This window comes from Cupressus sempervirens, chromosome 1 (genome assembly GCF_028749045.1).
Source record: "Cupressus sempervirens isolate cs-2001-9-10 chromosome 1, ASM2874904v1, whole genome shotgun sequence".
In the NCBI taxonomy this organism is placed as follows: domain Eukaryota; kingdom Viridiplantae; phylum Streptophyta; class Pinopsida; order Cupressales; family Cupressaceae; genus Cupressus; species Cupressus sempervirens.
In genome coordinates this window covers 84,035,772-84,053,187 of record NC_143118.1, presented here as the reverse complement: position 1 = coordinate 84,053,187, position 17,416 = coordinate 84,035,772, and the positions used below count along the sequence as shown (strand labels likewise).

The 17,416-nt window shown below is 33.9% G+C and overlaps 1 protein-coding gene across 8 annotated transcripts in view; it reads left to right on the top strand.

The window, feature by feature from the left end:
* Positions 1-17,416, top strand: part of LOC149576345 (uncharacterized) — a 163,648-nt gene that overhangs the window by 120,934 nt on the left and 25,298 nt on the right. For 2 of the 8 annotated variants that reach the window (XM_089816950.1, XM_089816940.1), the window contains one exon: positions 14,803-14,886. The exons of 5 other annotated variants lie outside the window; for them this stretch is intronic. In XM_089816950.1, the coding sequence (XP_089673076.1) occupies positions 14,803-14,886 (84 nt within the window). The remainder of the gene's footprint in view (positions 1-14,802; positions 14,887-17,416) is intronic. One more of the 8 variants, XM_089816937.1, reaches the window with a different exon arrangement.

Here is a 17,416-nt window from a genome sequence, read left to right as displayed (position 1 = left end):
GACAAATTAAATGACTTTAATAGTCACTTAGTCAGGAAACCATATAATCATCAGGCATTAAAATAGCTGACCAAATGAACTCAGATAATCACATGCAATAGCTCGTTGGAAAGCTCTCGACGAGACACTTCCAACCCAACACTGAGGTACCGAAAATACTATGCTCTATTTACTTACTAAAAATAGTAAGTATCCAGACAACTTGCCAAAACTGCTTTGATGGGTCTGAAACTGGAAATGCCTAGGCCAAACCTCAAACTGAACCTTGTAAAGAATCTTTCTGCCCCTAAAACCTAGGCAAAGTGGGCCAGCACACAGAATTATAATGTCTCAGAAAAAATGGGACATTACATCCAAGTTGCATTTAAAATTCAAATTATTTTTCTACGTACACTGAGGATTAGAAAGAGGGTGAAGAATTTGCACTGATGCTTGGTAATGATGGTTGCTTAAGAGGTTTCTGAATGGTTATGAATGGTGGAGGTTAATGGGACTTCCAAAAATGCGTAAACGAAGATGAGAGCTTAATAAACAACAGGTTAACCAATCTTAAATTTTTGCACATTTTGGAGGTTAATTATATTACAATAATAGATAATTGTCCATTATTAGTTAATGGTAGTCTATTGTAAATATCTAGTTAGCTTCAGTTAGCTTTCGCTTTTTTAGCTTTATCTGTTAGAATAGAATATTTTTATTCTTTTTGATAGTTTCCTAAGGAAATATCGCTTTTTTTTTTTTTGTATATATAGACCTCTCGGTCTCTGTAAATAACAAGCAAGTATTTACGAATTACTTCCGTAATAAATTAAACTTCTATTTTCACACATTTTAGAGAGGTTACCTAACCATTTATTTTTGCACGTTTTGGAGGAGGTAAATTAACCTTCTATTTTCTAAAAAACTGGAGCATAATTAACCTATAGTTCTATTTGGAAGAATGAAGCATTTAAAAAAATTCAAATTGCAAACCATGAGAAGGGATAAATATTGAATTAATTAATTAAGAATATTGAAATTATTTTATTAAATAATTCAGAATTTCCCCTTCCAAAATTTAGTTCTCTTTTTTAGAAAATGACCAAAACTTTTGACTACAAATGAGTTGAGCTTTGAAATTTATACTGCACATCGAGAATGGCCGAGTGAGCAAAACCTAGAGTTGAATCTTCATTACAAAGCCCGAGATGAGATTTTAATATTTTTTGAGTGGGGGACATCAAATTTTACAAACCATGAATTGTGTCAGGATTGGACATATAAAATTGAAGGTTTAAAATTTTACAAACCGTGAATTGGGTTTGGATTAAAATTGGACAAATGACATAAAATGATGACTAGGACATGGTCATAAAACAATTATTCCTGAAAATTGATAGTTCTCAAGATACATCACTTTTTGTCTTTGACTAGTGCATTTTGGGGTTGACCATAATGATAATCAAAATGATGGCCTGGTTTAGGAGCTCAATGGCACACATTTTCATATCTTCTTGGCAATACATATTGAACCTCAAATGATATCATTTTAAAAGTGCAAGTTTAAATCTGGGTATGTTAAAATTAGGGCAACACTATTATAAGAAATTACATAATTTTAAAATAGAAAAAAAAAATTAATGCAAGCATGCAAGTGCAGAAAGAAGATACAAAAACATTGTAACAAAGTGTTAGATTTATTTCTTTTATTGTAAAAATAAATTTAGAAAAGAACTTTAAAAAATTCATCAAAATCTTAAAAATATTTGTTTAAAGGGTGGAGAATAGGGTTAAATCTCCTTTGTGGAAGCTATTTGGTACTCCATAAACAATCCCTTTAGGAAAAAACCAGCTTCCCTTAGAAATCAAAGTTCCATGACTCAGTCTCACCTTGACTCGACAATGACATTATAACATCATCAAATAGAAGCTAATTGATCAAATGCATAAATATACATCCATCACAAAAGTACAAGCAAGGAAACAAATTTAAAAATAAAAAATATATAGTTACTATTACATGCCACGCACACGCACACGCACACGCATACACACGCACACATACACACACTAAGTTACTGATTCAGATGCAAATTCCGGAAGCAGATATGAGATGCGGAGAAATAAAAATTTTTTGGATGCAGATGCGACAAGAAGCGTGTGTGTGTGAAATATACAAAACCAAATCATTTGATAATATGACTATGATACTTCACCCTTTATCAAAATTGAAGATATTTCAAAATTCATATCATATATCAATATGTGCATGTTCAACATTAGAGTTTAGTCTTAGACAATAAGTTCCAATAGGTCATGTTCAAGATTCCAACAAGTTAATAACTTAGTTCATGATTGAAGATTCAATCAACTAATATGCATCAAAATTTGAATCATAAGGATTCGCAAGAAAATCTACATTCTCATCATCATCTCCAACAGCTGAAAGATCATTAGAGCACATGTAAATAAAAATAACTTAAGTTTGGGCATTTTTTATTAATTTTTTTGGGCGTTGGGCCTGTGGATTCCTCTAGATGCCTCTGGATTCCTTGTGGATTCTGGCCGGAGGCCAGCAACAGGCATTGGAGGCCTGTGGCTGACTTCTGTCTAGAATCCAGATGCACTTGGATTCCGAACTGTTAAGAATTTAACCTAGATAAACCTACAGGTCTGATGGTACATACCGTACCTGTTCTTTTATACATATATCCCAAATAATTGGCATTTAATATAAATATATATTGCTCCTAGAGGTGCCGGTGATTTCTAGACAATGCCTTATTGGGTTCTTGTTTAATTTAGTTAGTCATAACTAAACTATTTACTAAGATCGCTGGCTTAGGAATAATTGTTTTTTTTTTTAGAAGACACACAAAAACACAACAGTCTGCACTTTTAGGTATTCTACTTCCTGCGAATTACAAATTTAGAGATATTGTTATGCATTCAATATTGAGTATAGAGGTTTGGAGCTGCATTAAAATAAGTGCTAACTTATTCAAACAGTCTGAATATTCATCTTTTTTAGAAGATCATTCTCAACCATTCAAAACTGAACTGTGATTCAAAGCACATAGAATTTGTAGAATTTTACATGGTATCAGAGCTAAGTTATCAGATCTAGGGCTCTGCAAAATTCAGTAATCAGACCTCAGATATATTCAGTAGTTTTCTCCTATCTTCAATGGCATACACAATCAGACCCAAGGACAGGTTCGATGGGAAAGAACACTTTGAAGCCTGGAAATTCAGAATCTTGATGATTCTTGAAGAGAACAATGTTAAACAATTCGTTGATGGAGCATCCAAACAACCCCCAGTTGAACCTCACAAATCCATATGGAGCAATGGAAATAGAAAAGCTATTCAAATAATCTTGGATGGAGTTAAAAATGATATCATACCTATGCTTACGAAACATCAAACTGCCTACGATATGATGAATGCATTACGAAATGCATATGAAGTAAACAATGCAACTAGAGTTCTTGCACTAAAAAGGCAACTAATCACATCCAGATAAAGAATGGAGAATCGATGAACTCTTATTTCCTAAGAGTTGCCGGCATTAGAGATGAATTATCAAGCATAGGAACCATCATTACTGACACCGAACTAACGCTCATGGCTATAGATGGATTGCGAGATTCATGGGAAACATTTGCACAAGGAATAAGTGCTAAAGATCAGCTTTCGAACTTCAACAGACTCAAGAATGATTGTCTTCAAGAAGAGTCTAGAAAACTAAAGAAAGGAGGGAAACCAAAAGTAGAAGATGAAGAACTTCATGTTTTTAATGCAAACTCCTATAAGGGCAAGAAGAAGCATTTCAAGAAGAAAAGGGGAAATCAAAAGAATGGAAAGCCCAAAAGATTTATCTAAAATAAAGTGTTTCAAATGTGAAAAATTTGGACACTATAGATCTAATTGTCTTGAAAACTCCAAACAACAGGCAAATTTTACAAATGTCATTAGAGAAAAAGATACTTATGATCCTGAGAACCGTGTTTGGTATTTCTCTCTATCAAATGAGATTTCAAACAAAGCATGGGCGATTGATAGTGGATGCTTTAGACATATAACGAGATACAAAGAAACTCTAGATTCTTTATTAGAGAAAGTTAATGGTGAAGTTACCATTGGTGATAACTCTGCACACTTAGTTGAAGGAATTGGAAGTTGCACTTTGAAACTAAAAACAAAAAATACTCTTCTTCTTAAAGGTGTACTCTATGTACCGGGGATTAAAAGAAACCTAATCTCAATTACAACACTTGAAGATGATGGACACAATGTTGCATTTGTGGATGACAAAGTACTAACTTGGGCCAAGAACTCTTCCATCAAGAAAGCAAAGTTAATCGGTCAAAGAAAGGGATATTTGTATGAATTGAATACAGAATCTAGTCGATCCATTCAAGCCCTAGTTCACGAAGGTGAAGATTCAAACGAAATATGGCACAGAAAATAAGGGCATCTAAATTTTAAAACTTTATCAACTATGGAAAAGATGGTTACTGGATTACCCAAATTAAATAAAGATCACCCTAGTATTTGCAAGGGGTGTGCTCTGGGTAAAAGCACTAGAAGTCCCTTTCATGATAGTACTAGGAAAACAAATAATGTACTAGAATTAATTCATTCAGATTTATGTAGACCTATGTCCGTTCCTTCTCTTGGAGGATTCTGGTATTATATCTTGTTTATAGATGATTTCTCTAGGAAAACATGGATTTATTTTTTAAAATGCAAGGAATCAGAAGAAATCCTACAAAGATTTAAAGAACTCAAAGTATTAACTAAAATTTTTTTAGGACATAAAATTAAAACCCTTAGAATAGATAACGGAGGAGAATATACCTCAGACTTGTTTAAAAGGTTTTGTAAAGAATTAGGGATCAAGAGGGAGTGCACTGTTCTTTATAACCCAGAACAAAACGGGGTAGCTGAAAGAAAGAATAGGACAAGTATAAAAGCGGCTAGGGCTATGATTTTAGACCAAAATCTAGAATACTATCTTTGGGCAGAAGCCTCTTGTACTGCTATATATATTCAAAACATAAGCCCTCATTCCTATCTTAAAGATAAAACCCCTGAGGAAGTATTTACTAAAGTAAAACCCAATATAAGTCATCTCAAAATTTTTGGATGTCCTGTATATATTCATGTCCCAAAAGAAAAGAGAACCAAGTTAGAACCCTCTGGGAGGAAAGGTATCTTTGTAGGGTATAATGAAACTTCTACGGCATATAGAATTTTCATACCTGGACAGAAAACTATTGAACTTAGTAGAGATGTAATCTTTGAAGAAGATCTTGCATTCAAAAGAGCCATAAGTTCTGATGAACCTTCTCCTTTATCAAGTTCTGAAAGAAATAGTGAATCTGGATCCTAGAGGGAGAACTTAGAAAAGATCGAAGATGAAATTCAAAATATGAACCTTGAAGAAAATTCAAAGAAAAGACCACTTTGGGCCATAAAAACAGTTGAAGCAGCTCAAGACTTTGCTGCACCTTTAGAAACAGTCAGAGAAACTAAAAGACCTAAAAGATTCTCTGGTTATACAACAAATATGATTGATATATTCAAAACAGAGCCAACCAATCCTTCTGATGCTATTAAACATTCAGCCTAGAAAGAAGCTATGACAGAAGAATACCAATCAATTATGAAAAATAATGTTTGGGAAATTGTTCCGAGACCTAAAGGAAAATCTGTTGTTTCTTCCAAGTGGATATTTAAAATAAAGCATGCTGTTGATGGTAGTATTGAGAAATATAAAGCCAGATTTGTAACCAGGGGATTTTCTCAGAAAGAAGGGATTGATTATGAAGAAACCTTTGCTCCTATTGGCAGATATACCTCTGTATGAGCAGTCTTAGCAATTGCCGCATCAAAGGGATGGAAGGTACATCAGATGGATGTAAAAACAACATTTCTAAATGGAAAGATTTCAGAAGAAGTCTATCTGGAGCAACCCGAAGGATTTGAAACCCATGATCCTAACGCATTTGTTTGCAGGCTCAAGAAAGCTCTCTATGGGCTTAAACAGGCTCCTAGGGCCTTGTATGAAAGGATTGATAAATACCTCACCGGCTTAGGATTCTCCAAGAATGAAGCCGATACAAACTTATGTTATAAAAGAGATAAAGATGATATGGTAATTATGATATTTTATGTTAATGATTTATTAATCACAGGTGATGATCATTTTATAGATCAGTGCAAGAAAGATCTAACTAGAGAATTCAAGATGAAAGACTTGGGGCTTCTCCATTACTTCCTAGGATTGGAAGTACAACAAAATTCTGACAATATCATACATAATCAAAGAAAGTACACATCAGATATCTTGAAGAGATTTGGAATGTGGAATTGCAAGTCTATGTCTTCTCCAATGGAGACTAATTTACATAAACTTAAAGAAGCAGTTGCAGAATCACCTCCCATAGATTCTACTCTCTACAGACAGATGATTGGGTCCCTTATGTACTTAGTAAATACAAGACATGATATTTGCTATGCTGTTAATGCCTTAAGTCAGTTTATGTGTGAGCCGAAGGAGATTCACCTAGTTGTTGTTAAACACATTATGAGATACTTACAAGGCACTCTTAATTATGGACTCAAATATGAGAAAGTTGCTTTATATTTGCATGGATTCACTAATACAAATTGGGGTGGAAGTGTTAAAGACAGGAAAAACACTTCAGGATTCTGTTTCAGTTTAGGATCGGCTATGATTTCATGGATATGCATAAAACAGTCTTCAATAGCTCAGAGCTCCACAGAAGCCGAATACATTGCAGCAGCAATGGCCTCCCTAGAAGCAGTATGGTTGAGGAAGTTACTTGTGGGATTATTTGGGCAGGTCATGAATCCTATGATTATTCATTGTGATAATCAGAGTTCCATCAAACTCTCAGTGAATCTAATTTTCCATGACAGGTCCAAGCATATTGAAATTCCTTACCATAATGTAAGAGATATGGTAGATAGGAATTCTGTAAAATTGGAATACATTTGCATTGCAGATCAGATAGCAGACATACTCACCAAACCTCTATCTAGAGTAAAGATAGAACATTTCAAGAGGAGACTTGGTATGGTTGAGTTGTAATCCATTTGTACTCTTTTGATTATTAATAAAATGATTTTATTTTTTGTCAGGCTATTGACTATTATGGACTCCAACATGTGTAATCATTATTTAAAGAGGTGACAATCTCTGAAATAATGAATAGTTGTGTAAAAGGCATTATGAGAGATTACAATCTCTTAGATAATGTAGTAAACAATAGATTTTATTGTAAGATCTAGATGAGTTTTAGATCATATTGTGATGTTTACATTGCTATGTTCATGGGTTGCAAATTGTATAAAGGAAGAATCTTAGTATTCTCCAAGTTTATCCTGTATTCTGGTAGATCTTAAACTCAGGATCTCATTGTGATATAGAAATACCAGTTTCTATCAGTCACAACATGTGTCTTATCACTAGTAGCAGTGATTTTTCATATCACAGGTTTAGCAATATTACTTTGTATCATGTGTTCTATGATACCACAGACTAAGAAGAGTTAGACAAATATAGAGTATTAATTCTTGTTAAACATCTATGTTGATGTTGCTAGATATGATATCTCTCTGTAGGATTATCAGGTTACGAGGGAGTGTTAAGAATCTAACCAAGATAAACCTATAGGTCTGATGGTACAGACCGTACCTGTTCTTTTATACATATATCCCAAATGATTGGCATTCAATATAAATATATATTGCTCCTAGAGGTGCCGGCGATTTCTAGACAATGCCTTATTTGGTTCTTGTTTAATTTAGTTAGTCATAACTAAACTATTTACTCAGATCGCCGGCTTAGGAATAATTGTTATTTTGTTAATGTCAAGAGTTATGTCCCTTGAGGGACATACCCTCTAGAAACGGTATATATCTGGGTTGTGAATGCAGTTTAGAAGACACACAAAAACACAACAGTCTGCTCTTCTAAGTATTCTACTTCCTGCGAATTACAAATTCAGATATTGTTATCCATTCAATATTGAGTATAGAGGTTTGGATCTGCATTAAAATAAGTGATAACTTATTCAAACAGTCTGAATATTCATCGTATTTAGAAGATCATTCTCAACCATTCAAAACTGAACTTCAAGTCTGATTCAAAGCACATAGAATTTGCAGAATTTAACACGAACTTATCTGCCTCCGAATCCACCTAATCTGGGGACAAATTGGTATCTTAGTATATATATAGTTACTATTACATGCCATATATATATTTTCTTTGCTTGTACATCTCTTTTCAACAAATACAAGATCCCTGCTCAGGAGTAGAAAATCATGGGAAAATATTATTGAAATTAGCATACAAAATAACATTAAGACAATCTCTACTGTATCATCTGGAATCCGAACGTATCCACTTCCGAATCCACCTGATCTGGGGACAAATCGGTATATATATATATATATATATATATATAGTTACTATTACATGCCATATATATATTTTCTTTGCTTGTACATCTCTTTTCAACAAATACAAGATCCCTGCTCAGGAGTAGAAAATCATGTGAAAATATTATTAAAATTAGCATACAAAATAACATTAAGACAATCTCTACTGTATTGTAATTGACTGAACTTGTAATGCACTGTTTTCTGGGCTATGCCTTGCATCTTGCACTAGGCATATGGTGCAGGGGCACCTCAGCATGAGAAAATTATGTCAAGATTTGTGTAATATTGATTCAAAAATGATATTATTGTGAGAGTCCAAACTATTATTTAAAATGTAATGTCTTGTCAGTTATGTTGAGAGGAATTTGAACAGTCATAGTCATTGGTAGTTGAAAACAATTTGTAACCACCCAAGTCTATTATAAAGGCTGGATTTGTTTTGAATCGAAACAGAGAGTAGGGGAGTGAATGAAAGTCTAAGGAAAGGGGCAGCCTCTGGCTGTCATCACCTGCAGGAATGACAGTTCACTGAGTTCAGATATCAAATAAGATGGAAGGTTTGATTTGTTTCGAAATTGTAATCTATGAAATAAAGCTTTTGATAGTACACTGGGATGTCTCAAATCTGCTATAATGCATTGATCTCATATATTGTATTGACTTCCCTTGACTACTGATTGAAAATTTTCACCGAATCAGTTATAAATGTGATCTTGACTCCATGTTTCCATGAAATGATATCGATTTCAGGAATCCGATGGTGGAAGAAAATCAGCTAGTTTATGGCATTTTTTTTTGAAATGAATTTCAATTCTTAGATTTTGTATGTTATCAGTCAATGAGAATTTGAAGGTCTCAGTTCTTGAAGCCAATTCAAGGCTTTCGAAAAACATTAATAATGTTTCTTTTGAGAATAATATTAAATCAATTCAAGGCTCAGTTTTTATGAATTTTTCCACAATGATTTAAGCATCGGTCAAGACCAGCAAAGTTCAATTTCACTTTTACAAATCGGGTCTGGAGGATATTGGTTCTTTTATGGTATGAATTGAAGTCCCAAGTTTGAGTTTAAGCTGGATTGTGCATTCATTTGCTTCAAATTTTTGTCTGGCACAACATGTTATCAATTTGATCATTAAATCGATTCAAAGGTTGGCATTAAATGTCAATGCATGCAAAATGGTATCGATTTAATTAGGAACCGATTCAAGTTTGCAATTCACGAGATCAGTTCATATTGTTGATTTAAAAAGAAATTCTGATTTAGAATGGCATTGGTTTATAAATTGAAGAGATCATGTTGAGTTTTGATTTAATATTGGTTGTGAGGCTATGGAAGGAACCGATTTAATATAAAAAGATTTTGGACTTTGGATACTTTCGATTCTTAGGCTGAAATATTATAAGAAAGATAAAGCTGTGTTATGAAATAGGATTGAGTTGAGGAATGGATTAACCGGCTAATGGTTTGTGATTGAAATATTCAGTATTGAAGGCTGATTGAAATAGTTTGACAGAGTGTTATATTCCTCTAATTTGTTGTTATTGGCAGAGGAAGATGCCCAGTTTATGCAGATTTGGGATACTGAGCTTGTTCAAAAAGTCCGTTAGAATCCTTTGTTGAACCCCATTGAGTTGAACTTTGTCCCTCAAGGAGAGTACCAAAGGATATCTCTGCTTCACCATAGCTTATTGATTGAAGGAAATTTACTTCATGAATCATATACTATTGAAGTTGGGGGCTCACAACAAGAATGGCAACTTCTTCCTCTGGCATATCAGAGTAAAGTATAATACCATAAACTATTGTAGCTTTAAGATAAAGAAAACCTCTTTGCAATATATGTGGGTCATGACTGTCGGACCTGGCAAGTCATGGTCCATGACCCTTTAAGTCATGGCAATGGGTCTTGAAAACCCGCCAGTGACTGCACAACCCACAACCTGCAAGTACATAAACTCGCATAACTCACCGTGAGTTATGGAACAATGTTTGAAATGCCAAAATGGAGACAAAATGAGTTAAATAAAATAGATAATAAAGTGAATATGTTGTAGCTTTGAATGGCCTCATATTGGGCTGTCTCAAAAAATGGGGAAAAAGTGTTTTTTAAGCTTTTTATGGGCTCCTCTCGCAGGTACCGTGTGCATGCACATAAGATGTCACCAAGTGTCCTAGGTGCACTTTGGGTACACAACAAGCGCCCTTGGTGCACTTTGGGTATGTAGTTGCATACCCATGCTGGGCGTACTGGTGCATGTGCACCTGGATCTAGTGCGTGGATCCATTGTGCAAACTCTGCAATGTAGTTGAGAATAATGATAAGGCAAATACAATCCAAAGCAGCCATCGATGATACAGCACAGACAATGATTATCTCTATAACACAGATACTCTCATCTATGAGACAGCAGTGACCATCTGTTGCTGATACCATTCAGCCATACTAATCAACTTGGCATTTGGGAGTAGTTTGGCGAAGCAATAGAGCAGGCACTTCAAATACAATTTGTATAAGTTAGAGAAAGCCCCATCAAGCAAATATTAATAACAATCGTTAAGGGGAACGGTTAAGATGGGAGACAAGTTTAAGCCTTAAGACATGAAGCAAAGTTTTTAGTTTGCAAGAGGTGTGATTACTAAAAGAGTAGCAGTTTATTTTGAATAAGTGTGACCCTTAATTTGTGAAGAGATGTGTCCTATCAATGAGAAGTTATATACAATGGAGAGATGGGAAATATGTGAAGAACTTATTTTAAATACTCAGACCAAGTTAGGTGCTTGGTTGAGCCACAGATTTTCATAAGATATTGATGCACGATTCTAAAAACATTATTAGTCTAAAAGAAATCTAGAAGAACATCACATAAGCAAAGGAATATAATCATCAGACAGCAGTATAGAACTTCAGATTGGCTTTAGCACCAAGCCATCAATTGAATCACGATTGGATCATTGCAACTTCACAAGATAATCTATCAGACAAGTGGTCCGTTAATATTTCAAGGTCTTTTAGATCAATCAGCAGCAATCATATCACATATACATAGAGAAAAGAAATCAGAAACAGTGATCATCATCTTACCATCAGCCAATATGTGAAAACAATATTAAAAAGTGATAGTAATTGCTACACATCCATTTTAATCACCTATTAGAACGATAATTGCCATAATCGAATATCGGAGCAATATCATATCAATCACTTGTCTACAGTGGCATTTGGACCAAGTTAGATCCGATCCATTTATCTATAGATCGATATCTATCTATAGTTGTAAACTGTTATCTATTACATTGCTCACATTATTGTAAATCGTGTGGATACATTGTTCTATATAATTAATATTGTGGACCAAGATAATCTCCATCATACATCAAGTATACTATCAGTTGTTGATATTCCGTAGTTGCAGTCAGATAAACCTATATATATATATATATATATATATATATATGAGTTTATTGTTATATGAGAGAAATTAATATTATATATATAAAACAATAATTAAATATTTATTATACTAATTATATAATTAACGAATAGACATGTCCAATTCATGGGGCATGTCTCTTCATGGTTTATTCTCAATTTAAATAAGAGGTCATTGCCATTTGGAAAACACATATCACATACATGGTAGTGCTTAGTACATTTGCAGTGATCTTGAAAAACCAACATGGTATCAGAGCCAAGCTGCAAATGTAAGAAAATTAGAGACGCAACAGAAATACATACCTTAAGAAGAAGGATTTAGGCATTCATAAGGTTTGAAAACATTAAATTCAATACCAGAAGGGACCTATCCAATCATTGCCATAGTAGTAGCCAACAATCAAAATGGGAAGAGCTCCGACATTGGATGACAAAGTAAGTTACAACAATCTATTCCAAGATGGGCATAAAAGGGTGGGGAAGGACCAATAGTCTTTCATTTTGAGAAAAAGACAGGAACTAATGCAGATGAGTAATAATGTAGTAATAGTATAATTGTAAAGAATATGTTTGGTGGGGGTAATAGCCAAATATTGGTTTTTGGATTTATAAGAAGAAAACAATTCTGAAACCATAGCATCCACGTGAAGTATCAAAGAAACAACTTTGTTAATGACACTTCACGTTCTCCATAAGTTTAAATTTGAATGGAAATGTAATGTCCCCTTTTTTAGCAGGTTCTTGCAGTTGGTCAGGTCAGTTCACCATCGCGACCCTCGTGAGTTGACAGTAGGATTTGAGGGTCTTAGTTGTGTGTTTACAGGCTTTCCAATAGCCTATGGTGTGTTTTGGCTCTATTTGAGGGACTTACTATTTATAGTAAATCAATCTGTTGGTTTCGATGAGCTCAATTGAGTCAGAGGAGATGGCGTATGCTCTCAATTTTTGTTTTGAGTTGTCGGTTTGGTATCCAAGAATTTTGGAGGGAGCGTCTTTTATTATAAGTCAGCCCGTCAGGTTCATTCATCATCTTTCATCATCAGGATCACTTTAGTGTTGTCAGATTTGATTTTGATGCCTCTTTAGTTGTTTTAGCAAGACGGGTGAATTATTATTATTATTCATCTAAATACGCCGAGGTTGCTATTTTTGTTGGTGTTGTTGGTTGGTCACCTCAGTATCATAGCTCGTTGGAACCGGGAGGAAAAGTTTTAAATCATGGGAACAAGAAACAGTGGCCTTACATGTCAAAATTTGAAGTTACGGTGGAAAAGGTCATTTTCGGAGCCAAAAGCAATTAATAAATTATATTAATAACACTTTATTATATTTTAATGTTGTGTAGAGAAAGCTTCTTAAGTGGAGTTCTTTGAGAAACTAGTGCCATTTGAAGATTATAAATATGAGAACATTTGATGAGAAAAGCATCCGATCATTTGATTATCTTATTTTGCTTTGACGTCTTTGTGACGTTTCCTGAAGTTCTAATTTTATATGCCCTTGCTGAAGTATAAGGGTTTGGATTTGAGAAGTGCCTAGTAATTCACAGCTGAGGTATTGTGAATGAATTCTGAGAGTTGTTATAGTATGAATTGTGTAGTCTTCTGTTTTGACTGTAGCTGGGAGACATTGTTGTGTGGGAACTTAATTGCAATTCAGCTTGCGAATTGGGAAGAGTTTGTGGCATCATTACATAAGTTCAGTCAGTTCTTGCGTGGATATTAATTTGTGCAAAATTGCAGTCATTCCTTGATCCAGGCATGAGCTAATTGGAGCTGTTGTGATCAAAGTACACTTGTGTGTGGGGGTTTGGAGATGCTTGTGCATATTGCGGAGGCTGCCATTCATATCTAGAGAAGCAATTGGCTTGTTTATAATCTGCAAACACCTTTATACAGCCTGCTGTTATAAATATGGAGGCCTACAATTGTTCCCTGGTGGCTTGGTTTAATTTCTAGTGGTTTGCGTTCAAGTTGCTAGTCAAGGAAAATCCACCATTATGCCGAATTCGGGTTCTTTATCAATTAATGTAATTTTCAGTACATGATTTGAGAAATTTAATTGCAGCATCAAGCTTTTGTTAAAAATAGATCAATTCAGTATTTGTTTTTAGAATTTTAGTGTGAAGCATTTATATTCTAACAACACAAAAAGAAACAAATACATTCCAATGTCATACAATTATAACAAAGTTGTGCGTCAAGTGTTTGACAAAATGTCAAACCATTGATTTGTAAAGAAAATTGATGTTTGTTTAAGCTATAACCAGACAGGGTTATTACAGGAAAGCCACAAGATTAGTTATAAATGGGAAGTCAAATCCAATATTCAATGTTAACGTAAACTATTTTAAACTTCAATGCTGCATGGTGCAACCTCTGATAAATAAGTAAGCAAATCCTAGAGCACATCCAAAGAAAAGTGAAATGCGGACAGCACTTTATAGTTGAATTTAACTAAATACATAAGGTTGCAAAGATGGTCAAGAATCCAAGTGGAAATATAGCATAGAAGCATTTATGGAAGACGATTATGATGTTGCATGTTATATGATACAGGAGGAACGAATGGCAAATGGTGTTGCATCCCAAATTTTGCCCTAATTTTTTTTTATTTGATCATAATTGTTGGTTTAACAAATTATTTCTTTTCATGATCATGTGAAATGAGTTAGTTATTTATATACATTGTACCAACTGTAAACGAATTATTTCTTTTCATGATCATGTGAAATGAGTTAGTTATTTATATACGTTATACTAACTGTTGATGAAATGGTCAGTAACCTATAATTGTTATTAGATGATTAGCAATTGTTTGATTTGAATTAATGATTAATATATTTTATTTTGAATTACTATGGAATTAATATTTTGGCGAGAATGTTTTACATGGCTGATTGTAGGAGAAGACTAAAAAGAGGCGAAGCATTGCTAAACGGGATCATCGGAATGGGATGTTCATTTGGTTCAGTCATCGAGATCGGTAGGTATGATCCAAGACTTCCTTGGAAAGGATATGAAGACTTGTCCATAGGTTGCATTATGGGACCCGCATGCGCTATTAAGGAAACAATATAAGAAAAACATAAAATAATCTACATTTAAATATAATACATACCTTTGGAGATTGTTTATTAATTTTTATCATATCATTATAATAAACACTTGCATATGAACACAAATATAAAAATGAAATGGCACCAATAAATTATAATAATATAATCTAATGAGGTCACCTCATCAATATACTTATGTGAACGTATGTAAGAACATATTACAATAATAATATAAAAAATTATAACTCTTCAACTCCTCCTTTTTCCTTAATTTTTTTTCCTTTTTATTATCTTCTTTTTCTTTTTCAAAATCGAATTTATGTTTTAAAAATTCGAATAGACATCTTGGAAACTGATAGAAGCCGAGGAGTCTCGGCAAGCCTTTAAAGAAACCGTGGATTGACCAAGGCAAACATCATTCCTTCTATCTGATATTTCCAATGGAACAATCATCCCGATTTCATAAACCAATAATTGTTTTGTTTTCCCCTTAATCCACTAGTGAAGGAAATTTGCAAACAAGTCTCAGCTAGTGGGTGAAACAACTACCCAACAAGAGTTCCGGCTGAGGATAGGAGGAGCCATGCCAAACAAACCTCAAGCCGTTCTCAGGTAATGTTTTGTGTTTCTTTATTGCTTTCTTTCCCAAGTTTAAGACCGACTGTAGCCAGCTTCATAGAGCTAGGATTTTGATTGATACACTATATGTTTTCGTATTCTTCTTCCTCTGAAGTTTAAGTCCAAATTGCAGCCAGATATGCATTGCTAGGACTGAGAATAAGATATTACATGCATTTGTATGTCATAAGTTTTCTTATATCCAACTATACTTTGTTTGAAATCAAGTATTTTACTGATAATCTCTTGCAATTCCATAGTCATCGAGATCTTCCTAGTATTATCTTTGTGGAATATAATATCATTTTGAATTCAAATGATAGCCATAGCAATATAAATGATTGTATACCAGCATCAAAAATCATGCTATCACAATTCCGAACAAGAATTAGAATACTTATAGAATCTTTAACACCGAGGAATTCACCAGCAAGATGCCATAGAATGGTGAAGAGGTGTAATTAATATCAGAATGCTCATAATCTTACAAACACCGAGGAATTCACCGGCAAAGAAGCCATTGAAATGGTGAAGAGGTGTAAATAAAACAAAATGATCTTAATCTTTCAGGCACCTAGGATTCATCGGCAAAGAAGCCATTGAAATGGTGAAGAAGTGGAGTTAACCTGCAAGAACCAAGAATGAAATTAGATATGAATAACTATATAATGAAACACTTAATAGCTCATGCTGTCCCTGTGATGGAATCTGTTGTCAAGTTGAGTGGTGGTGATTGGGTTGTTGAACCCAAACAGAAATCCTTGGCCAAGGTAGTTTATAGGCATATGTGCAATTCTATTATCACTTGATATCTGTAGACATCAGTTATATAGGTATAACTGATTGGGCATTCAAGACCTCCCGGTAACTTGGATGGCCGGATTGAAGAACATCACAAGCCCGATCTTGAGGTAGGGAGGGCCATTCTAATATGTTAGGATGTGTGGGGATAAGTATGGTCCGAGGTTGGGAAGTTAAGCCTATGTCAATGCTTCTCCTCTCACTAATGCCAAAGCTTGCACAATTAGATAAAGGATCCTCCGTTATTATTGTATGTTTCTCACTCTTTTACTTGTTAATCCTTTAGCATAAATAAATTAGATAGTCTCTTTATTTCAAATGGAGTAGTTAATTGTCATCTTGAATAAGGAATTGTATTAGGTATGAACTCAGTTAAGAAAGATAGTTGTTACTTTATTTTTCAGCTGAATATGATTTCAATTAAGAATGGTTAAAATTGTTTACATTGTATTTATCTATTTATTATTTTCTTTATTTTAGCTGAACATGAAATATAGTTAGATTTGTAATAGTTACTTTAATCATAGTTATAATCTGTTAATGTAAAGGAAGTCTTTGTCATGTGAAATGGAATCAGTTACTTATATAGGTATTAGATCTTTTGACATCTTTAAATTAGTTATGAAAATTCATTTGTTACAAATGGGGCTCAAAATTTATGTTAAGATCAGAACTAATGTAGAACAAATCTTTTCATTCATTGAAAGTCATCAGAAGAGGATTGTAACATTGTGAGCAGAATTAGGGAAAGGTGTCGTTCTTTCGCAACCATAACAGGAAGAATATGAGATTCATTGATTTGATTTGGTGATTTATTAAGGCTTAAACTTTTCCAATTCATCTTTATTTCTCATGGGTTCATACGCAATTCATTGATAATAGTATTAATGTCCAACCAAAGACCATCAAAGGTCTATGGGACTGGACGGTTACAATCAGGAAGCTGAAAACAGTAGGAGCACCAAATGGTGTCTGTAAAAAACAAACAACTAAAGAACAAAAGAAGAAAAGAGATAAAACAATACATAGAGAGAGATGCCAA